Here is a 17,966-nt window from a genome sequence, read left to right on the forward strand (position 1 = left end):
TTTTACTGCACAATTTCCCACAGTCTCGGGTTTGGCTTATTAAATACCACGAATCCCACGTTCCACGCATAGTGCTGGTGCACTGAGATGAAGCAAGAGTTCAAAAGTTTGTTCAGAAGTGATTCAGTCAGTAAGTTAAACAGAATTGACTCAGTTGAAAAATGAAAGTGTCTCTCACTTTAGCGACTACTAACACCAAAGTAAAAAGTGATTTCTCCAAGAAAAGGATGCACATCATGATTTCATTGTCCCGGTTAATTCTGTGCATAGTGCATTAGTGCATAGCCTATAGGTTAGTGTATTAAATGAACTGGGATGCGTTTGAAACATCTTTTTTACTGCTGAATTCCAGGCGCGATGCTTTCATAATATGCGAGCAAAAACAAGAATGAGTTTACGATAGGTACTCCAACAAAGACAGAGGATGGTAAAGGCTGGAGGATGGTAGCGTGCAACAATAGCAAAGAAATCTTAGTTTTTAGTGTTTTCACAGTAGGAGAACTACTATTATCTCTTAGTTTCCCACCCCTTCTTCCATAACCCGCGACCCTTCCCCTTTACCCCCTTCTCTGTTGTTCTTTTCACCTACGGGACGGGGACGGGCACACTCCACTGAAGCACGCCGAGATCTCTCTTTCTGCTATTGTCTGGCAATAATGACCCTCAGTCAACGGAATAATAGACAGGGTGCCAAATCCCTAATGGCCATCTTAAACTCTTCAGCAACCCAGATAAAAACACATCCATAACATCTCGCTTTCCAAATAACTGCTTATAAAGGAGAGTTGAATAAATAGAATAAGAATAGAATAGCTGTGGTATTGTGTCTACAGTATCTATTTTTGGATAAATCGAGATTCATTTATAGACAAATAATATGATAGGCTATTATAAGTACTAAATAGGCTATATGCATAATGAACAAGAGCCGTTGCAATGAAACCAAAATCATAGGCTATCGTGATTATGATCATGTCTGACAATGAATTGATCATTCATCAACGCGTACGAAAGACAAATTTGTTCAATTTCCCAAGTGTTTAAAGTAAAATATTTGATTTAACCTACCACTAGGGGGTGCTCAATTTACAACAATAATGGAGTGCAAACTCAAGAACTTCTGCGGATGCTCAGGTAGGCCTTTCTGTCATGTAGGAATAAGGTTGGGGGTTTCACACTGACTCTTGTTTTTATATATATTGACGCGATTCATATATACAACCACTTACATGCATCAAGTAAATAATATATGTGACCCTGGACCACAAAACCAGTCATACGGGTCAATTTATCGAAACTGAGATTTATACATAATGAATAAATAAGCTTTCCATTTATATATGTTTGGTTAGGATTAGGCAATTTGGCCGTGATAAAACTATTTGAAAATCAAAAATCGCCTTTAAAGTTGTCTAAATGAAGTGCAGTGCATTTTACTAATCCAAAAATAGGTTTTGATATATTTACAGTAGAAAATTGACTAAATATCTTCATGGAACATCATGTTTAATTAATGTCCTAATGTTTTTTGGGTAACACTTTAAAATAAGGTTCATAGTTAGGAAAACTACATGTCCTACATCTTTGTTCATGTTGATTGCATACATGATTAACATCTTGTTAACATTAGTTAATGCGCTGTTAACCAACAATGAACATCTGTATTTTTATTAACTCACTTTAGCGAAGTTCATGTTAGTTTATTCATTAACTAATGTTTTAACTAATGAACCTTATTGTAAAGTGTTACCTTTTTTGGCATAAAAGAAAAATCAATAATTTTGACCCATACAATATATCTTTGTCTATTGCTATAAATATACCTCAGCGACTGGTTTTGTGGTGCGGGGACACATATAGCCTAATGTAGCAAGTGGCGTGCATGAGCTACTGTTCGGCCACAGAACGGTGTTGTGTAATATTCGGTTCCCGTGGGTGGAGTTTACTTGAATAGTCTTTGGTTCCTCTGTTGTGGGCGTGTCCGTGAAACAACTGAAAATGTACTCTCCACAAATCGCTGCATGTTTAATGGATTATTTTGAATAGGTAATGAATTGTTAGGCATTGAATCATTAATGGCAACAGTGTCAAAATAATGTTTGTGTAATATGATAAATCGTCTGTAAGCTGTTTTGCTTTGGTTGATTACAGATACACAGCGAAACAATGAGCGAATAACCTGCTAACATTGGGTAATATAGTTTCTTTTTTTTTCTTTTTTTATGTGTTTAGCTTTTTATACATTTAATTTGTAGGGCATTAGTTGTTGTTTGAGTAGTTTGATTAACCAATAGTTCGGTTTTTGGTGACTAATACCACGTGTTCACAAGCCAACAATGCGTGAAACTAATATCTGTCGTCATCTAATAAAAATAAACGTGTCACCTAATAAATATAGCTATAAGTTAGCTATCCTGTGTCATTTATAAAAAAAATGTTTTGATTGTGTTTCTGTTACCTAAATAAGCCACATACATAGCGATACATTTTTTTCGTGCGTTTAAAATTTTAATATCGTTATCATTATAATTCGTAAGTGATTTTAATACAGTAAAAGGATTGATCTGATGCAGCAGCTACTCCACGAATATTATTTTGACATTTGGATAAGAAATCATGTCTCATCATCACCAATGTTATAATGTAATAATACACTTACTTACTTTTGCTTTGCTTCATTCCACATGCATACTTTCACACCACTTTCCTTGTCTTTTTAGTTTGAGTTATATTCATAAAGCAATAACTTCTACACGTGTCATAGTGACATTTAATGAATGTAACTTATACTTATGTGATACAATATAATTGTTGAGCATAATTTTAAACAGTAAAAATAAAACACTTACTAAAAAGATAACATGTTTGAGAATGACTCAGGATGCTGACATCATTTTTATTAGGCCACAGATATATTTGTAGTGGTTTGTTTGAGTAGCACAGGCTACTCAAATCAAGCTACTAAAAATAAATATATATAGGTATATATATATATATATATATATATATATATATATATATATAGGTATATATGTATAGGTATATATGTATATATGTGTGTGTGTACATATATATATATATATATATATATATATATATATATATATATATATATATATATATATATATATATATATGTATATATATAAAGCTAAACACACTAAAGGGTAAAAACTAGATAGGTTATATACTTATTGATTGTTTTTCTGTGTGCCTGCAATCAATCAAGCAAAATGTTACAGACAGTTTATCATATTACACAAACTATGCATTGTTTTGGCACTGTTGCTGTAAATGCTAATTAATGTAACATTGACACCTCATTACCTGTTCAAAATAATACATTAAACAAGTAGCGATTTGAGGAGCATGCACTGATATTTTCAGTACCATTCGTTTGCATGTTGTTTCGAGGAAAAGTCCACAACAGAGGAACTAATGACTATTCACATAAACTCCACCCACGGGAACAGTTTTTTCAGAGAAAACAAATATCACACAACACTGATCTCGAGTCCCATTGAGGAGCTTAGGTCACTGTGCTTCTGAAATTAGATAGTGTGCTTTAGCCTTCATGAACACCTGTCTTGACACATGTTTTGTGCAGTCCTTTGTGATGATTATCTCTATCATGTCAGTCAGTTGCATTTTTGAGATATATATGTCAGTCCCGAAAATTTCCAGGTTGTAGACCAAGTTTTATTTGTTAATTCAGAATAGATCACATGTATCCAAGAAAGCGCAGAAAGAGCGCTCCATTTATAATATCATTCTCGCTATCCCAGAAAATTCCATTATAAAATAATGTCTTATTTACAACTACACATTACTCAAAACAAAACTCCTACGTTTTGTTAGGTTGGTGAATTCTGACTAAACGAAATTGGTCTAATTGGTCATACTTTCCTTTTGTTGTTTGTTTTTGTTTACAGTGGCCTGGGTTGACAACTTTTGAGTTTAACGTTGAGTTTTCACACAGCAGGTTGGTTGGGGGTTATTTATTTATTTATTGTATTTAATATATATTTATTTACCAAAATCTAAAACACCTGTCGGCAGAGCTTTGTCGACATCTGGACCTAAGATACATAGTAGTTAATGTCATAGTAGTTTTTTTTATTACATGAAAATTCTAATATTTTTCTATTAGTCTGCATTGCATCTATTTTGAGAAAGTGAATCGAAAATGAAACTTTGCTGCTTGGATATGGTCACTAGCAACATGGAAAACAAAACTTTTATTCAAATTCTGAATAGATTATATCTAACCTAGAAAGTGCGCAAATAGCCCTTACTTTATAATAACTAATAATGTGTCACTTATTAGTTCATCGCCTTTGTCACAAAGTTCCTTTATAATCACTTAACCCCTTTATTACATTATGTTACAGTGAGAGAATTCACCAGCATGCAGGAAAATAATGCAGCATTTAGAAGTGATTGAACACAAAGGCCAATCACAGGTGTTCAAGAAATCAAGTATGTCTGGGATTGGCTACTTATCACATTTTAGGTTGAATCTTTTGGTGCTTTACTCAAACACAATTGCACACTGCAGCCTTTACCAAATCTGATTTGCCAATATCCTGAGGGTTCTTTTGCCAGAATGACAAAATTGATGTGTGGCTTAACAGCAATAAAAAAGTGTCAGTTGCATGAGAGTTGGCAGCTAATTATTAAGTTTACCATAACATACCATACATTTTCCTTAAATCATGCTGTCAACCCATTTATTTTTAAAGTCTTGTGACCCAGGGTCTGAAAACTACTCGTCAAGAACAGTGATGGATAGTGTGACACTGTAGTTGAATGTGATAGCAAAAATCCCTCCCTTTTGCATTTCCCTTGTGTCTCTCTTTGAAGAAACCGCCTCTGCTTCTGAGGAAATTAGTCGATCACTGAACACTTAGCAGCCTTTTGTGGTTATCGTTATGCATCCTTAAAAATGTAAATCCTTAACTTACCTGCAGGATAAAAATGAAGGCAAGACTCGAGTAAAAATGAAAGATGATATCCCTGAAATTCAGATCTACCTTCTCTATAAGTGCCTAAATACTGGAATACATTAGACCTTCACAAATTTTGCCCAGATTTACAATTTGTTGACTCTTCGAAATGTCAGAGCCAGTCTGCAGATTTGAGTTTATAGATTTCGTAGAAAAACCACATGATATATGATGGTCACAGTCTCTTGATTTTTTAGCTTCAGACTAGTTTCAAAATTCCAAATACGTTTGAAGTCTGACTGAGCCAATTTTAGAACATACTGTTTATATTTGTTATGCGTCTCCTAGCAACAAGGTGCAAAGTTTCTCCCAGAGCCTTAGCAACACGTTAAAGTATTCTAATATTATAATTTAACAATTATCATTTATGCTTATTTATGCAATAATTCATTTTTTCATCTTCACTGATGAAGATGAAGCTTCAAGCTTGTAAATGCAAAGTGTTGGGAAATGGGGTCATGAGAAGAACGTTTTCACCATGTTTCATTTATTAAAATGTATGAAAAAATAAAATGTTTTTATTTACAAATGCAGTGCCTCTTGTTTGTTTCCATTAGGCTTTAGAAAAAGAAAACCACATGGACAGATAACAATCATTTAAACTGCGAAATGAGAGTTAAACAAATATACTTCAGTCAGTATTAATACATTTTATTAACATATTTAGACAATTTCTGTTGTATTCCGCAAACGTTAAACGGATGTGGTAGAGAAGGGGAAGGGTGTGGAAACAGGCAGGAAAAAGGGTTTTGGTGGTTTTCAAACAACTAATATCTAAAATTTCACAATGTAACAGGAAATTTCTAAAAAGTTTCTAAAAGGCTACTTTTACTAAAGTGAAACAACAACCATGCACATATCAAAAATGCACAAATGAAAAATTATAATGCACAAATACAAATTCTTATAACAATTATTACAAATATTAACATTTAATATTAATAGACCAAAAACCCTGCTGCAAAACTAAAAGGCTATGAATCATTAATGCAACTTAGATGAGGATATAATGCTCTAATCTATGTCTTATGTTTACTGTCTTTTGTGTATGTTTATCAAAAAATAATTATCCTCATTTGTCACACTGTTAAAATTCTTATAATGATTTCCCACTGAGAGCTTGTTTAAAAAATTGTTTTTAAAAAGGGGTTGCACATCAATGGCTAAAAATTAGTCATTTACTTTATCAGAGATGCATATATGATAAAGACCAAGGCTTCACAGCAAACTCACTTTTGCACACACTATGTTTGCATGCAGCCTAGAAACGTGAAAACTCAGACTTCTTGTGGTTTCCTTTAAAAAAAGAAAACTGAGTCATACCCGATTATCTCTCATCGTGTTTCGCTCTTATAGAGGCAGATATCTATATGTGAACGATCATGTAAACTGAGTCAGTGTACGCATGAGAGATATAGATTACATGAACACTTATTATGATCTACATAATAGTTGAGCAGACCCACGTTCTTATGTTGTGAGTGGGGCACGAGAGCGGTTGTTTCCGTCTGAGCTGTGACTGTTCGTTGGCCGTATTTTGCGTAGAGCTCCAACATCCATTTTTTTTTTAAACGTCTCCGTGGTGAAGTAGTATGCCACAGGGTCCAGCATTGCATTTAGGCAAGCTACCATGAGGCTGTACCTGTAGGCCGTTAACAATGTGCACGAACATTCACTGGCATGAAGTATCAAGAGCATAATATGATATGGCAGAAAACAGAGCAGAAAGATGGTCAAGTTTGTTATTATCATCCTTTTAATCCTTGCGCTGTCTACTAAGTCGCTGGTCTGGACAGCCGTGCTTTTGCTTATAGCCCTTATGAGCCCCCATGAGCTGAGGATCATAATGATTAGTGGGATCCCAAGCCCGATGATAAGAGTGGAAACAAGAGGAGCTGTTTCAGTCGCATAGGAAGGGAAATCATCAAAACATGTGTTATTGTAGGTATTGTTGTCTGATGTTTGTTTTATCTTCTTTATGAAATAGATTGGTAAGCTTGTTGAGATAGTTAGGATCCAGATTCCCAGACACACGCACCATGCTTTCTTCCGCCCCTCACGGACACGAGAAGACAGCGGGAAGCAGACTGCTATGCAACGGTCAAAGCTAATGCATGTGAGGAAAAAGATGCTGCTGTACATGTTACCTAGCATTATGAGACCGCTGAATTCACAGAACTTCTCAGGCCGATCCGTGGGCAACACACTGTGGAAATAGATCCGCACAGGAAGTGTACAAACCAAAAGAATATCAGCAAAGGCCAGGTTAGTCATGTACACGGTGGTGTGCGAACGGGATGTAGAGTTACGGACAAATACCACAAGTGCTGTCAGGTTGAGGATTAGGCCAATTATGAAGACCACTGAATACACAACAACAAAAACCTTTTCTTGTACTTGATTTGGACATGTCATATTCGGACATTTCGTAGGATATGGCATCGTTGTTCTTAGAATGTATCTTCTTGACTAACCTTCAGTGACCTGAAATAACAGAGAAACAAATGGTTGTGTAATGATTGTTAATGCAACAATACCATGCCTAACAATCTTTGCCCCATAATCTTTTGATGATGGGCTTTTTGCAGATGTTCGGCAGAGAATTGCAAGAATGGTAGCTTGTGTGCATGGGAAATATGAAGGAGTCTGAGAACAAACCTTTCCTCCTACTCGGAGGGTTAAGAAACCAGTCTGGTGTTGAAACATGTATTTTTAAAGGTCAAGTGACATGAACAGTCTCATAAAGGGTACAAAGTTCATCTCAGATCTTGCCATCCTGGCACCCACACATTTGTCATATTTGTTGATAGACTTTGCGCAAGGATTATGTGAGCTAAATAAAGGTGGAGGAAAAAAATACTTCTGTAGCCTATATTCTGAGGTAGTTTTTACTTCATTGGCTTCAACATGTAAATGACGCTTTTACCGTAGAACGGAAAATGAGTTACAAAAACTGTCAAAGCTTTCCAGTTCAGTAGCACTCTTGCTTGGTTTATTTAAATCTTTTTATAGCCTGTATATGCTACTTGCAAACTAAATGAAAATAATATTTTTATAATAACATGTATTACTATTATATATAAAAGTTGTTAAAACTCAGGATTGGCCAAAAACATAACCATTTTAAATGTATCGACAAGCCATATGGCAGAGAAGTCAAATGCATTTAACTTATATTTTAAGATTAGCTCAAATTCATTTCTCATTCAGATTCACAGGTTTTTTTTTTTAGATCTTATGTGAACAAAGAGTGGTAAATGACACAAAACTCAAAGCTGTCAAAGATGCCTTATTAAAAAAGAAAACGTGCAAAATGATTATGCGGATGTTGTAATTGCACTCACCGTTTGTGTTCTGTAGAAGAGAGTTTCTTGAGCTGGCACCGATGCCAATGAACCAGAATGACACTTGCGTTGCAGTCTAATTTCTCCTCAACTTCACCTCAGGAAATGCGTTTGTGGTAAGTGCAGAAACAGTCCGCTGCTTGTCATTTCTGGCCTCATTTTAGGTGCCTTTTTATGCTGTTTAAAACACTACTGAATGAACATAAACACATGCAGAACAAGTCCAAAAAACACATTGACTCCTCAGTAATAAGTCAAAGAGATTATCACAAAAGTGTAATAAAACAGCCAAGGCCAGTTTAAATTGTTTTATGAGTTTTATTTCAGCCACTACTACCAACTACACAAGCTAAATGCTTTCTTTAAAAGTTAAATGCTTTAAATATCTGGATACATTTAGATCGAAGTCAAAAAAATCCTCCCACATCAAAGTGGTTGAATGTGCTATTACTCTTGATACACACGCACAGTAGTAAAGTAAACTTAAATCCAGTTAAAGATAATGTTTGGAGAACATTATTTTATTATATTTTGCAATGATAACATGAATACATTCATGTTATTATAACATCTGGATATTGCTGGATATTTCACAACACATTATAAGAAAAAAAAGATACAACTGTAACATATTTACATTTGTACAAAAATGGACCAATTGTATTTATTTATTTGTGACCCTGGACCACAAAACCAGTCATAATGGTAACATTTCCATTGATGTATGGTTTATTAGGATCAGATACAACTATTGGAAAATCTGGAATCTGAGGGTGCAAAAAAAATCTAAATTACTGATAAAATCGCCTTTGAATTTGTCCAAATGAATTCTTAGCACTGCATATTACTAATAAAAAATTAGGTTTTGATATATGTATGGTAGGGAATGTACAAAATATCTTCATGGAACATGATCTTTACTTAATATCCTTAATAAATTTTGGCATAAAAGAAAAATCGATAATTTTGACGCATACAATGTTTTTGCTATTGCGAAAAATATACCCCAGCGACTTAAGGTTATGTGGTCCAGGGACACATTTAGTTATTTAGGAAATTACCAGTAATGTTGTCCTGCCACATTTTCTCAATCTGTTATTCAATCTGTAAACAATGGTTTAATAGACAACACATGGTATTAGTCAGTGAAGTATGTGTGAAGTACGGTACTTTATTGTTTATCACTGTACACTCCCACGTTTTCAAAAGGTCACAGATTGGTAATGACGACTGATATGTGTCTGGTAATAAATCTTGATCCTGTGTTGATCCAGTCTGTTGTCATTTTGAACTTATGCCACCTAAAGTAACAAAGCATAATTTAGACCCACTATCAGAAAATTGTAGAAGACACCGTGCTGAAACCATAGCAAAACTATTAGCAATAAATGCAGTAAATAAATGATTTGACCTTTAGAAATTGTCATTATTGTACCTCTTTGTGGCTGCATGAACCACAGATGCAGCCAAAGAGGCCGTTGAGCACCTGGATTCCACAGAGCAGCAGTTCTAAACAAGCAGCCACCAGCAGAGCAGAAAACAGGCCAATGTGAAACTCCACAATATTTTCTGGTTCTTTGCAAATGTTCCAAAGGTCAGAGTCTCCCAAATAGCTTGTAGTGCTGCAAAATAGTAAATGAAAATAATAAACAACAAGAACAACAACAAAAAACGTGTCACATTAAAAAAACAGTAGCACTCCACAAACACTGTTAAAATGGCCACACAGAGAGAGAGAGAGAGAGAGAGAGAGAGAGAGAGAGAGAGAGAGAGGTTAACCAGAGAACAAAGAGTGTGTGCTCACTGTCAGACAGGAGAGATTGAGACAGAGACGCACTTCCTCCTTCACTATCCATAAGAGACCTCTACTTCAACAAATTCACCAATTTAATAAAGGACTTTACAGACATAAGTGAAAGAGAATGAATAAAGTTAATTTTAGCAGAGGGACACACAGCAGCACTGTCTACGAGATACGTATGGAAGTGCCACAGCCTGAGAGACAGCAGGTGAATGTGTGTGTGTGTGCTCTTGTTTTTGTGACATATCAGGACACAACTCTGTATAATGACATGGGTATGACACAGGTATTACAAGGAGAGAGTGACTTATGAGGGCATAACCCATGTCCCCATTTTTCAAAAGGCTTATAAATCATACAGAATGAGTTTTTTTGAGAAAGTAAAAATGCACAAAGTTTTCTGTGAGGGTTAGGGTTAGGTGTAGGGTTGGTGAAGGGCGATAGAATATACAGTTTGTACAGTCTAAAAACCATTATGCCTATGAGATGAACCCACTTTTCACAAAAACAAATGTGTGTGTGTATGTGTGTCTAACCACAGTGTGTCTGACCCTAATGTGCACCACAGCGATTCTTAGTATATTTGTTTCTATGTAAGTTAAAGACTGTGGTACACTGTAAAAAATAAGTGTAATTTTAACTGTAAAATTTTGTAAAAACGCTACGGAAAAAAACTGATAATAGGTTAACAGTAAGTTCCCGTACTATATACAGGGAAAAACTGTAAAAGATCTAACAAAGCATTTAATGTAAATTTACAGTAAAATTCTGTTAATTATACAGCTTTTAGAAGTAAAAAAAGAACAAATCAATGTATAATTTACAGTCTAAAACTGTAAACTGATATTCCCAGAATTCCCTGCGTGACACTCCACGTTTGAAAGTATTTTGTTTAAATAATCATGTTTTTAAATAGTTCTTGTTATCAGTTATGTACATTTGAGCTTTATGTTACATCTTCTGTTGCTTAATGAAAGTTTTTTGCATTATTTAAGTACATTACATTATTTAAGTGTTACCATGATGGTGTTTTGTGTTTCCATAAATGTGCACCTTCTATATGTTAATATATACTTCTGCTTGTGGTGAAGCTACTTGTGATGAGCTTTGATACTTCATGTGGCTTTCTCTTATACAGTACCATCTTTATTATTATGGTGGTTGTCAGTATTTTCAAGGTACAAAACAGATTTAATTTTGTGTGTTGTTGAATTTACTGGTTTATATTCACATTTTCTTGTTTGTAAATTACAGCTTTATATTGTAAAATTAACAGTTTTTGACGTAAATGTGTTTACAGTTTTCTGTATTTTTACAAAATTATTCTGGCAACCACAGCTGCCAAAAAGTTTTTGTAAAAACAACAAGAAATTTTTTACAGTGTCTCAAATGTTCACACATTATAATTTGTTACAGTTTAATATTTTAAGATGTTAGAATATTCAGTTCCATTACTGTGATGTTCATTTAATTATTATTATTGTCATATTATTATTATTATTTTATTTTTGTATAATTATATTAAGCTCTGGCAATATTTTAACATTTACATTCATGCCAATAAATCAATATTGAATTGAATTGAGAGGTAGACTCTATTTCTCTCTGTAAGTTGTTTGTAATAAAAGTACTTTTCGGGCTGGAAAGGATGTTTTCAGTTCTGAAAAGAACCTCTTGACCCTCCTAGGCCCTTTGAAATGGGATGGACCATTCATTTCCATACCTGTTTAGGAATGGTCTGCTCCATGTACCATCTTCAACACTGCAAACTGGTCCACGAATCAATCCAACCACAGCTATAATGCCACTGTACAGGGCACCAGCCACACCAGCTGCAGCGAAGATAACGGACAGGAACATCTAAAGAACGGAGTAGGTTTATTAAAGGGTGACTAAATGGAAAGTGTAGAAGAGCATATGTGGTCATGTTTGGAATGACGTGAGGGTGAGTAAATGATGATATAATGTTTCTATCTCTTTAAAATGGTGAATATTCCTTTTTTAAGTAAACTGGTCACACCTGCTGTAATGCGTAGGCAGTGTTAAAAGCAGTGAGCCAGAAGAACTCACCCCACAGCGGTTTGCACAACAGCCTTGTCTCCCAGTGCTATGAATGTGGATCGCAGGGATCAACACCTAAAAGGGAAAAACAACAGATTTTTTTCAACAGAAGCTATATCAGATGTAGTCTATCAATGCACTCTTTTAAGGATATTCCAGTAAATAGTGCTAATAAAATGATCTGACAACCGATATGTCAAAGGGAAACTCAATGACAATACAATGAGAAGGAGGAGAATTTCCTCACCAAGATGCCTCCTCCAACAATGCCTCCCATGTATTTGATCTCATCTGCAAGACGGTAGAGTCCCTCTGCTTCCTGCTGGGAATAAATGGTTTGAAGATCAGGGAAGAACAGAAAAATGTTGCAGACGATGGACAGCAGTGCCAGCGGATAAAGGCTGATGCCAATAAACTTGGAGCACTTTCCTGTACACATGATGTGAATATTTTCTTTAATTAAAACTGAGAAATATTAAGCTGACTTTAAGCATGTAAGCCTTTCTTCTCGAGTGCTGAAGTGAGGAGAGGATGGGTTATAAATACTGTATTTGACTAGACTAACACACCTATGCTGATGTCACATGTTTATGATTTATTGGTTGGCCATAAAAAAGATGACTCTACTTTGAATAACCAATGTCACTCTGTCAAAACATTATTTATTTATTTACTGAATGAAGAAACATACTGGATGGACGTTAGGAAAACAGTATTTTGAAGAAAGGAGAAATTGTTCTTATAAAGCTTCTGTTATTGTAATCAATCATACACATCCCTCACCAGGTGCAGTGGTTGCAGTGTAATCTGTTAATGGAAGTCATATGATAATAATTACATCCTGGCATCTATCTTTGATGGTAGATAGCAATGAATGCTATCGGTTGTTGGAGATATGGGCCTGTGCGTGGCTCTTTACTCTGAACCTTTCATTGCATTTCAATTCAGATCCCACGTGCTCTTCTTATCAAAAAATCTATAAACCAGCAGTGGAGACTGACCAAGTTCATCATTAGTACATCAGATATTCGCATATTTTATTCCTTGTAATTACAGCATATGTCAGACCAATTAGGTAATGGATCAAGGTACAGATATTTGGGCACTATGATTTTTCATAAATGTGGAAGGAATCGCTGAATCCCGTCATAAAATTTTAATTTACTGTAGCCATATAACACACAATGTCACAGAATTTGTAAACTTTTTAATGAATAAAACAAAAGTAGGTCAGTACACTTCTAAACACTATGAGGACTAGTGTCTGTGAATATTTAGCCTCAAAAAATTATTTAAATATGAACTCTGCATGTTTTGTGTGAAAGTGTGAATGAATGGTTTTGTTCAGTAAAAATACTGCAGCGCAGGCATTTTCATCTTCTGCTTTTTTGTTTTCAACTTCTGCTTCATCAGTATATAAGTATATTAATATAATCTCCCTTGGTTCTCTTAGAGTCACTTCATGAGCATTTTACCATTTCATTTAAGAAAAACTATTGTCATTATCATATACAAACAGAAACTTTTAATAATATGAATCTTTGCCAGACATGAAAATATCTAAAAGTGTGTGAAAAATTGTGTTTTATGGTCGGTCACAATTGTGGCATAATGTGTGTACTGAATTAATATATTTCTGCAGTCATAACTTTTTTTATATCTTAGCCCAGATATTTTAAACAGTTTGATCACATTCTAGGGTTACTATTATGCATAAAAATCCCTTACACAGCATTGATAGTAATATTCAGATAAAATACAAAAAATTACAACCGTCAATGTTTTTCAAAATTGTTACTTTTTTGTAAAATATATCATCAAATTTTTATATTAGTGCTACCAGTATTACAACATTAATATTGTATTTTTTTTTAGTAATATTTAAACTTTTAATTTAGTGCAGTATTTTGTCATTGAACCATTTTAGTGCAGCCTTCACTAAGAACTGCAACTGGATTTATATTTTATACCAAAGTTCACTGTTATACTCATTCTATGTGCACACTCAACAAATCTGAATAATTGTAAATTCATATATTAATAATAGACAACTTAAAAATTATGTTTACAAAAAATCTTTGTCATGTCTTTCTTAACATTCTTTACTAACCTTTCGTTTTGGAGCTTTGATGCAGCCATCATCTTCTCAAGGTTCAAACAGGAAATAAACTGCTCTGGTCATGTGGAAATTTGCAGTCATCATGTGAAACGGCACATATTTAATTGAGACCCATTGTTTTTTTTTTGTTTTGTTTTTTTAATATTTGCAGGAAGTGCAGTAAAACATCAGTTATTAAGGATTTTAGAGCTTTATAAATGTAAAAACGTGGATGCAAATTTTTAAATAGACATTACTAACAAACTTTGTACATTAATTGTACATTATTACCTAAAAACTCTTAAAAAGACATTCTGTGACACAACATCAGTATTATTTTTTAATTATAGTGGATTTGAACGTCCGCCATGACACTCACTGTGAGAAATACTGCAAGTGGAGTGATACAAATGGTGAAACAGTTAAAGAGAATAACAGTTGAATAAAAGGTCTTTATTTCTTTATTTAAGGTCTTTTTTGTAATTTAATTTAAAAAAGCAAACTTTCTTATACTCTAGATTCATTGCACACAAACTGAAATAATGCAAGAGTTTTTGTTATAATTCTGATCATTACAACTTACAGCTTAGGAAAATAAAATATTCAGTCTCTCAAGAAATTAGAATATTCCATTTTGAGCTTGATTAGTTTGCTTAATTTTGAGTATAAATACTGGGTACCTCTTGGGCTAGTTTAGAACATTCAACCACAATTATGTGAAAGACTTCTGACTTGACAGTTGTCCAGAAGACAATCATCAATAGCCTCCACAAGGAGGGTAAGCCACAGAAGGTCGTTGCTGAAAGGGCTGGCTGTTCACAGAGTGCTGTATCGAAATATATTCATAGAAAGTTGACTGGGAGGAAAAAGTGTGGTAGGAAAAGGTGCACAAGCAACAGGGATGACCAGAGCCTTGGGAAGATTGTCAGGAAAAGCAGATTCAAGAACTTGGTAGAGCTTCACAAGGAGTGGACTGAAGCTGGAGTCAGCACATCAAGAGTCACCATAGTAAGACGTCTTCAGGAAAAGGGCTACAGCCGTCACATTTCTAGAGCCAAGCCACTCCTGAACCAGAAAAAAACACCTGAGGAAAGGAGGAAAAAGAACTGGACTGTTGCTCAATGGTCCAAAGTCCTTTTTTCAGATGAAAATAAATTTAGCATTCCATTTGGAAATCAAGGTCTGGATGAAGACTGGAGAGGCACAGAATACTAGCTGCTTGTAGTCCAGTGTGAAGTTTCTGAAGTCAGCGATGATTTGGGGTGCCGTGACATCTGCTGGGATTGGTCCATTGTGTTTTATCAAGTCCAAAGTCAATGCAGCCATCCACCAGAAGATTTTGGAGCACTGTATGCTTCCATCTGCTGACAAGAATTGTGATGCTGATTTCATTTTGCAGCATGACTTTAAGACTTGCCCACAGTACCAAAACCACTTCCAAGTGGTTTGATGACCATGATATTACTGTGCTTAACTCACCTGACCTGAACCTTACAGTGAATCCATGGGGTTTTGTGAAGAGGAATATAAGCAACATCTGACAAACAATACAGAGGAGCTGAAGGCTGCTATCAAAGTAACCTGGGCTTCAATAATGCCTCAGCCGTGCCACAGGCTAATCGCCTCCATGCCACGCCACATTGAAACAGTAATTCATGCTGTAAGTCATAACCATCGGTTCTCGTAAGGCCCTTGATGTATTAATATATTGATAAGAAAACATAACATTTTGTATCATCATTACATTTATAAAGTTAATGGAAAACAACCACAACCCATTTGTCAAGTAATATTTATTAAGAAGAGTCTGAAAAGGTAGAATGAAAACAGCTTTAATAAAGTTAATATTGGTTTACCACAACACTCAGTTCTCAATCAACATAAACTGGTAATAATGAAACAGTGTGGGGACTTCACTGAATGCATATTCATTGGTTAACCACTGTAACTGTGACAATAATGAACTTTACCTGAACTTAACAAAAAGCATGATGTTGTACAAAAGGTAAAATGCTGTACAATATCTCACAAGTCACCATTTCTATACATTTTAAAAACAGTTTACATCCATTATTTAAGAAAGCACTCGAGTACAGTGAATGTACTGTGCTTCAATACTATCTGAATAAGAAATAATTTCATGAGCAGATGCTGCAGGGCCTAAAGAAGGATTTGACTGAAGATGAGAACAAAAACATATGCAATCATAGTAAAATGCTGTAATTCATATATATATAGACACAAAATAATCACAAATGATATATTCTGACAGGCTACAGCAAACAGCTTTAGTATGAAGCAATTTTTTTTTTTTTTTACAAAGGCTTAATGTTGTATGAACTCTAAATAAAGAATTAAGACGGCACACATAAAATTTCCCTCCATATATCATTTTTGTCGAAGTCCCATCCATAACCTCATTTACTACTGAGTAACAACATCTGACATCAATAATATCTTTCACACCATTTTGTCACATGATCTGAAACAAGATAAAGCCTAAAAATAACTTGAATCTTTGTGTCACTGTCTCGAGCAATCAATACGGGTAAACTGAACAACTAAGTCTGAAGTATAAAGCCATGGTAAACATTGACACATGATCTAATTTCACACCTACAGTAGGTGTACAGTGGTCTGAGTGGGTACCAAGGTCCAGTTTTAAACCCCCTGCGTCACACTGGTGATGTTAATTATCGTGTTGCTTGTGATCAAGGGTTCATAATTGCTCTATAAATCCAGGATTACGTCAATGTCATCACTGCCTGTGCACTCTGAATAATGGCCCATGTCCAGGAATGATCACATCAGCCATCTGCAGCGCCATCTGTCGGTGGGTCTCCTGTATCTGAGGATTCTCGCTCAGCTCTTTCCATGAATCTTCATCATGGCAGCGTTCAAACAAGTCTCCAGCAACAAGGACCGTCCCCTCTGCTGTTCCCTTCACCAGGACACTGACATCTCTACCCATGTGGCCAGGCGTGGGAATGACGGATACCTTGTGGATAAAGTGGATTACTTGATGATTATACGTGTACACTACTTCAGAATATACTGAGTTTTGTTTGCTAGTCTAACAACTTACAAAGTCGTCAATGGGGTATGGCTGTCCCTCAGCCAGCTGGTTTGGCAGATATCGATCCCCCACGCTTATGTCACATCCCACAATTATTTTGGCGTTTGGAAACAAGCCCAGGTTTCCCACGTGGTCCGAGTGACCGTGGGTTCCGACTACTGTATTAACATTATCTGGTGTCAGACCCTTCTCCTTAAGTTTTGCGACTAGGAAGTCTCGGTCCCACGGACCCCCGGTGTCCACCAGGATAGTTTGAGGTCCAGTAACTAAAGAAATAGTACCGTCAGCTCTAAACGCTCCGTCTGGTTCTGCTGTACAGTAGCCCTCTTTCAACACCGAGATGCTGTATGGCTGGCCTGAAATGTCGGGACTGATGCCAGATTCACTTTTTCTTATTGAGCGATGCGTGTCCATTTCTGCATGTGTAACTAGGATGAGTTAAGCTCAAAAGAAATAGTTTACCACATAACTTTCTACTACTGAGGGAAAACTAGCTCTTAAGGAAATCAGAATTCATACACGCCACTCTCTTTAATCGCAAGTCGAGGGAACATACGTTACTAGAAAGAGTTTCCATAAA

The 17,966-nt window shown here is 35.4% G+C and overlaps 3 protein-coding genes across 3 annotated transcripts; all 3 read right to left on the minus strand.

Annotated features, from left to right (window-relative positions):
* Positions 1-5,484: 5,484 nt before the first annotated feature.
* On the minus strand, positions 5,485-8,512 carry LOC127962642 (lysophosphatidic acid receptor 6). The gene is made up of 2 exons (XM_052562271.1): positions 8,351-8,512; positions 5,485-7,490 (listed from the first exon to the last, which is right to left on the minus strand). Exon 2 carries the CDS (start codon positions 7,446-7,448, stop codon positions 6,477-6,479), a length of 972 nt encoding a protein of 323 aa, XP_052418231.1. The 5' UTR covers positions 7,449-7,490; positions 8,351-8,512; the 3' UTR covers positions 5,485-6,476.
* A 148-nt stretch (positions 8,513-8,660) lies between these two features.
* Positions 8,661-12,742, minus strand: tm4sf21b (transmembrane 4 L six family member 21b). Its single transcript, XM_052562272.1, has 5 exons — positions 12,460-12,742; positions 12,222-12,287; positions 11,875-12,011; positions 9,786-9,972; positions 8,661-9,651 (listed from the first exon to the last, which is right to left on the minus strand). Exons 1-5 carry the CDS (start codon positions 12,649-12,651, stop codon positions 9,643-9,645), a joined length of 591 nt encoding a protein of 196 aa, XP_052418232.1. The 5' UTR covers positions 12,652-12,742; the 3' UTR covers positions 8,661-9,642.
* Positions 12,743-16,126: 3,384 nt separating this feature from the next.
* On the minus strand, positions 16,127-17,939 carry mblac1 (metallo-beta-lactamase domain containing 1). Its single transcript, XM_052561433.1, has 2 exons — positions 17,396-17,939; positions 16,127-17,308 (listed from the first exon to the last, which is right to left on the minus strand). Exons 1-2 carry the CDS (start codon positions 17,798-17,800, stop codon positions 17,069-17,071), a joined length of 645 nt encoding a protein of 214 aa, XP_052417393.1. The 5' UTR covers positions 17,801-17,939; the 3' UTR covers positions 16,127-17,068.
* Between the last annotated feature and the right edge of the window lie 27 nt (positions 17,940-17,966).

This window comes from Carassius gibelio, chromosome B7, assembly GCF_023724105.1.
Source record: "Carassius gibelio isolate Cgi1373 ecotype wild population from Czech Republic chromosome B7, carGib1.2-hapl.c, whole genome shotgun sequence".
In the NCBI taxonomy this organism is placed as follows: Eukaryota; Metazoa; Chordata; class Actinopteri; order Cypriniformes; family Cyprinidae; genus Carassius; species Carassius gibelio.

Excerpts from the sequence above, each read along its gene's own strand:
- tm4sf21b (XM_052562272.1), bottom strand. The coding sequence starts at position 12,651 with ATGTGTACAGGAAAGTGCTCCAAGTTTATTGGCATCAGCCTTTATCCG. Across the intron at positions 12,288-12,459 it reads TTGTTGGAGGAGGCATCTTG|GTGTTGATCCCTGCGATCCA; the intron begins GTGAGGAAATTC and ends TTTCCCTTTTAG. Across the intron at positions 9,973-11,874 it reads AGCAGACCATTCCTAAACAG|CACTACAAGCTATTTGGGAG; the intron begins GTATGGAAATGA and ends ACTATTTTGCAG.
- mblac1 (XM_052561433.1), bottom strand. The coding sequence starts at position 17,800 with ATGGACACGCATCGCTCAATAAGAAAAAGTGAATCTGGCATCAGTCCC. Across the intron at positions 17,309-17,395 it reads CATACCCCATTGACGACTTT|GTATCCGTCATTCCCACGCC; the intron begins GTAAGTTGTTAG and ends TTTATCCACAAG.
- LOC127962642 (XM_052562271.1), bottom strand. The coding sequence starts at position 7,448 with ATGCCATATCCTACGAAATGTCCGAATATGACATGTCCAAATCAAGTA.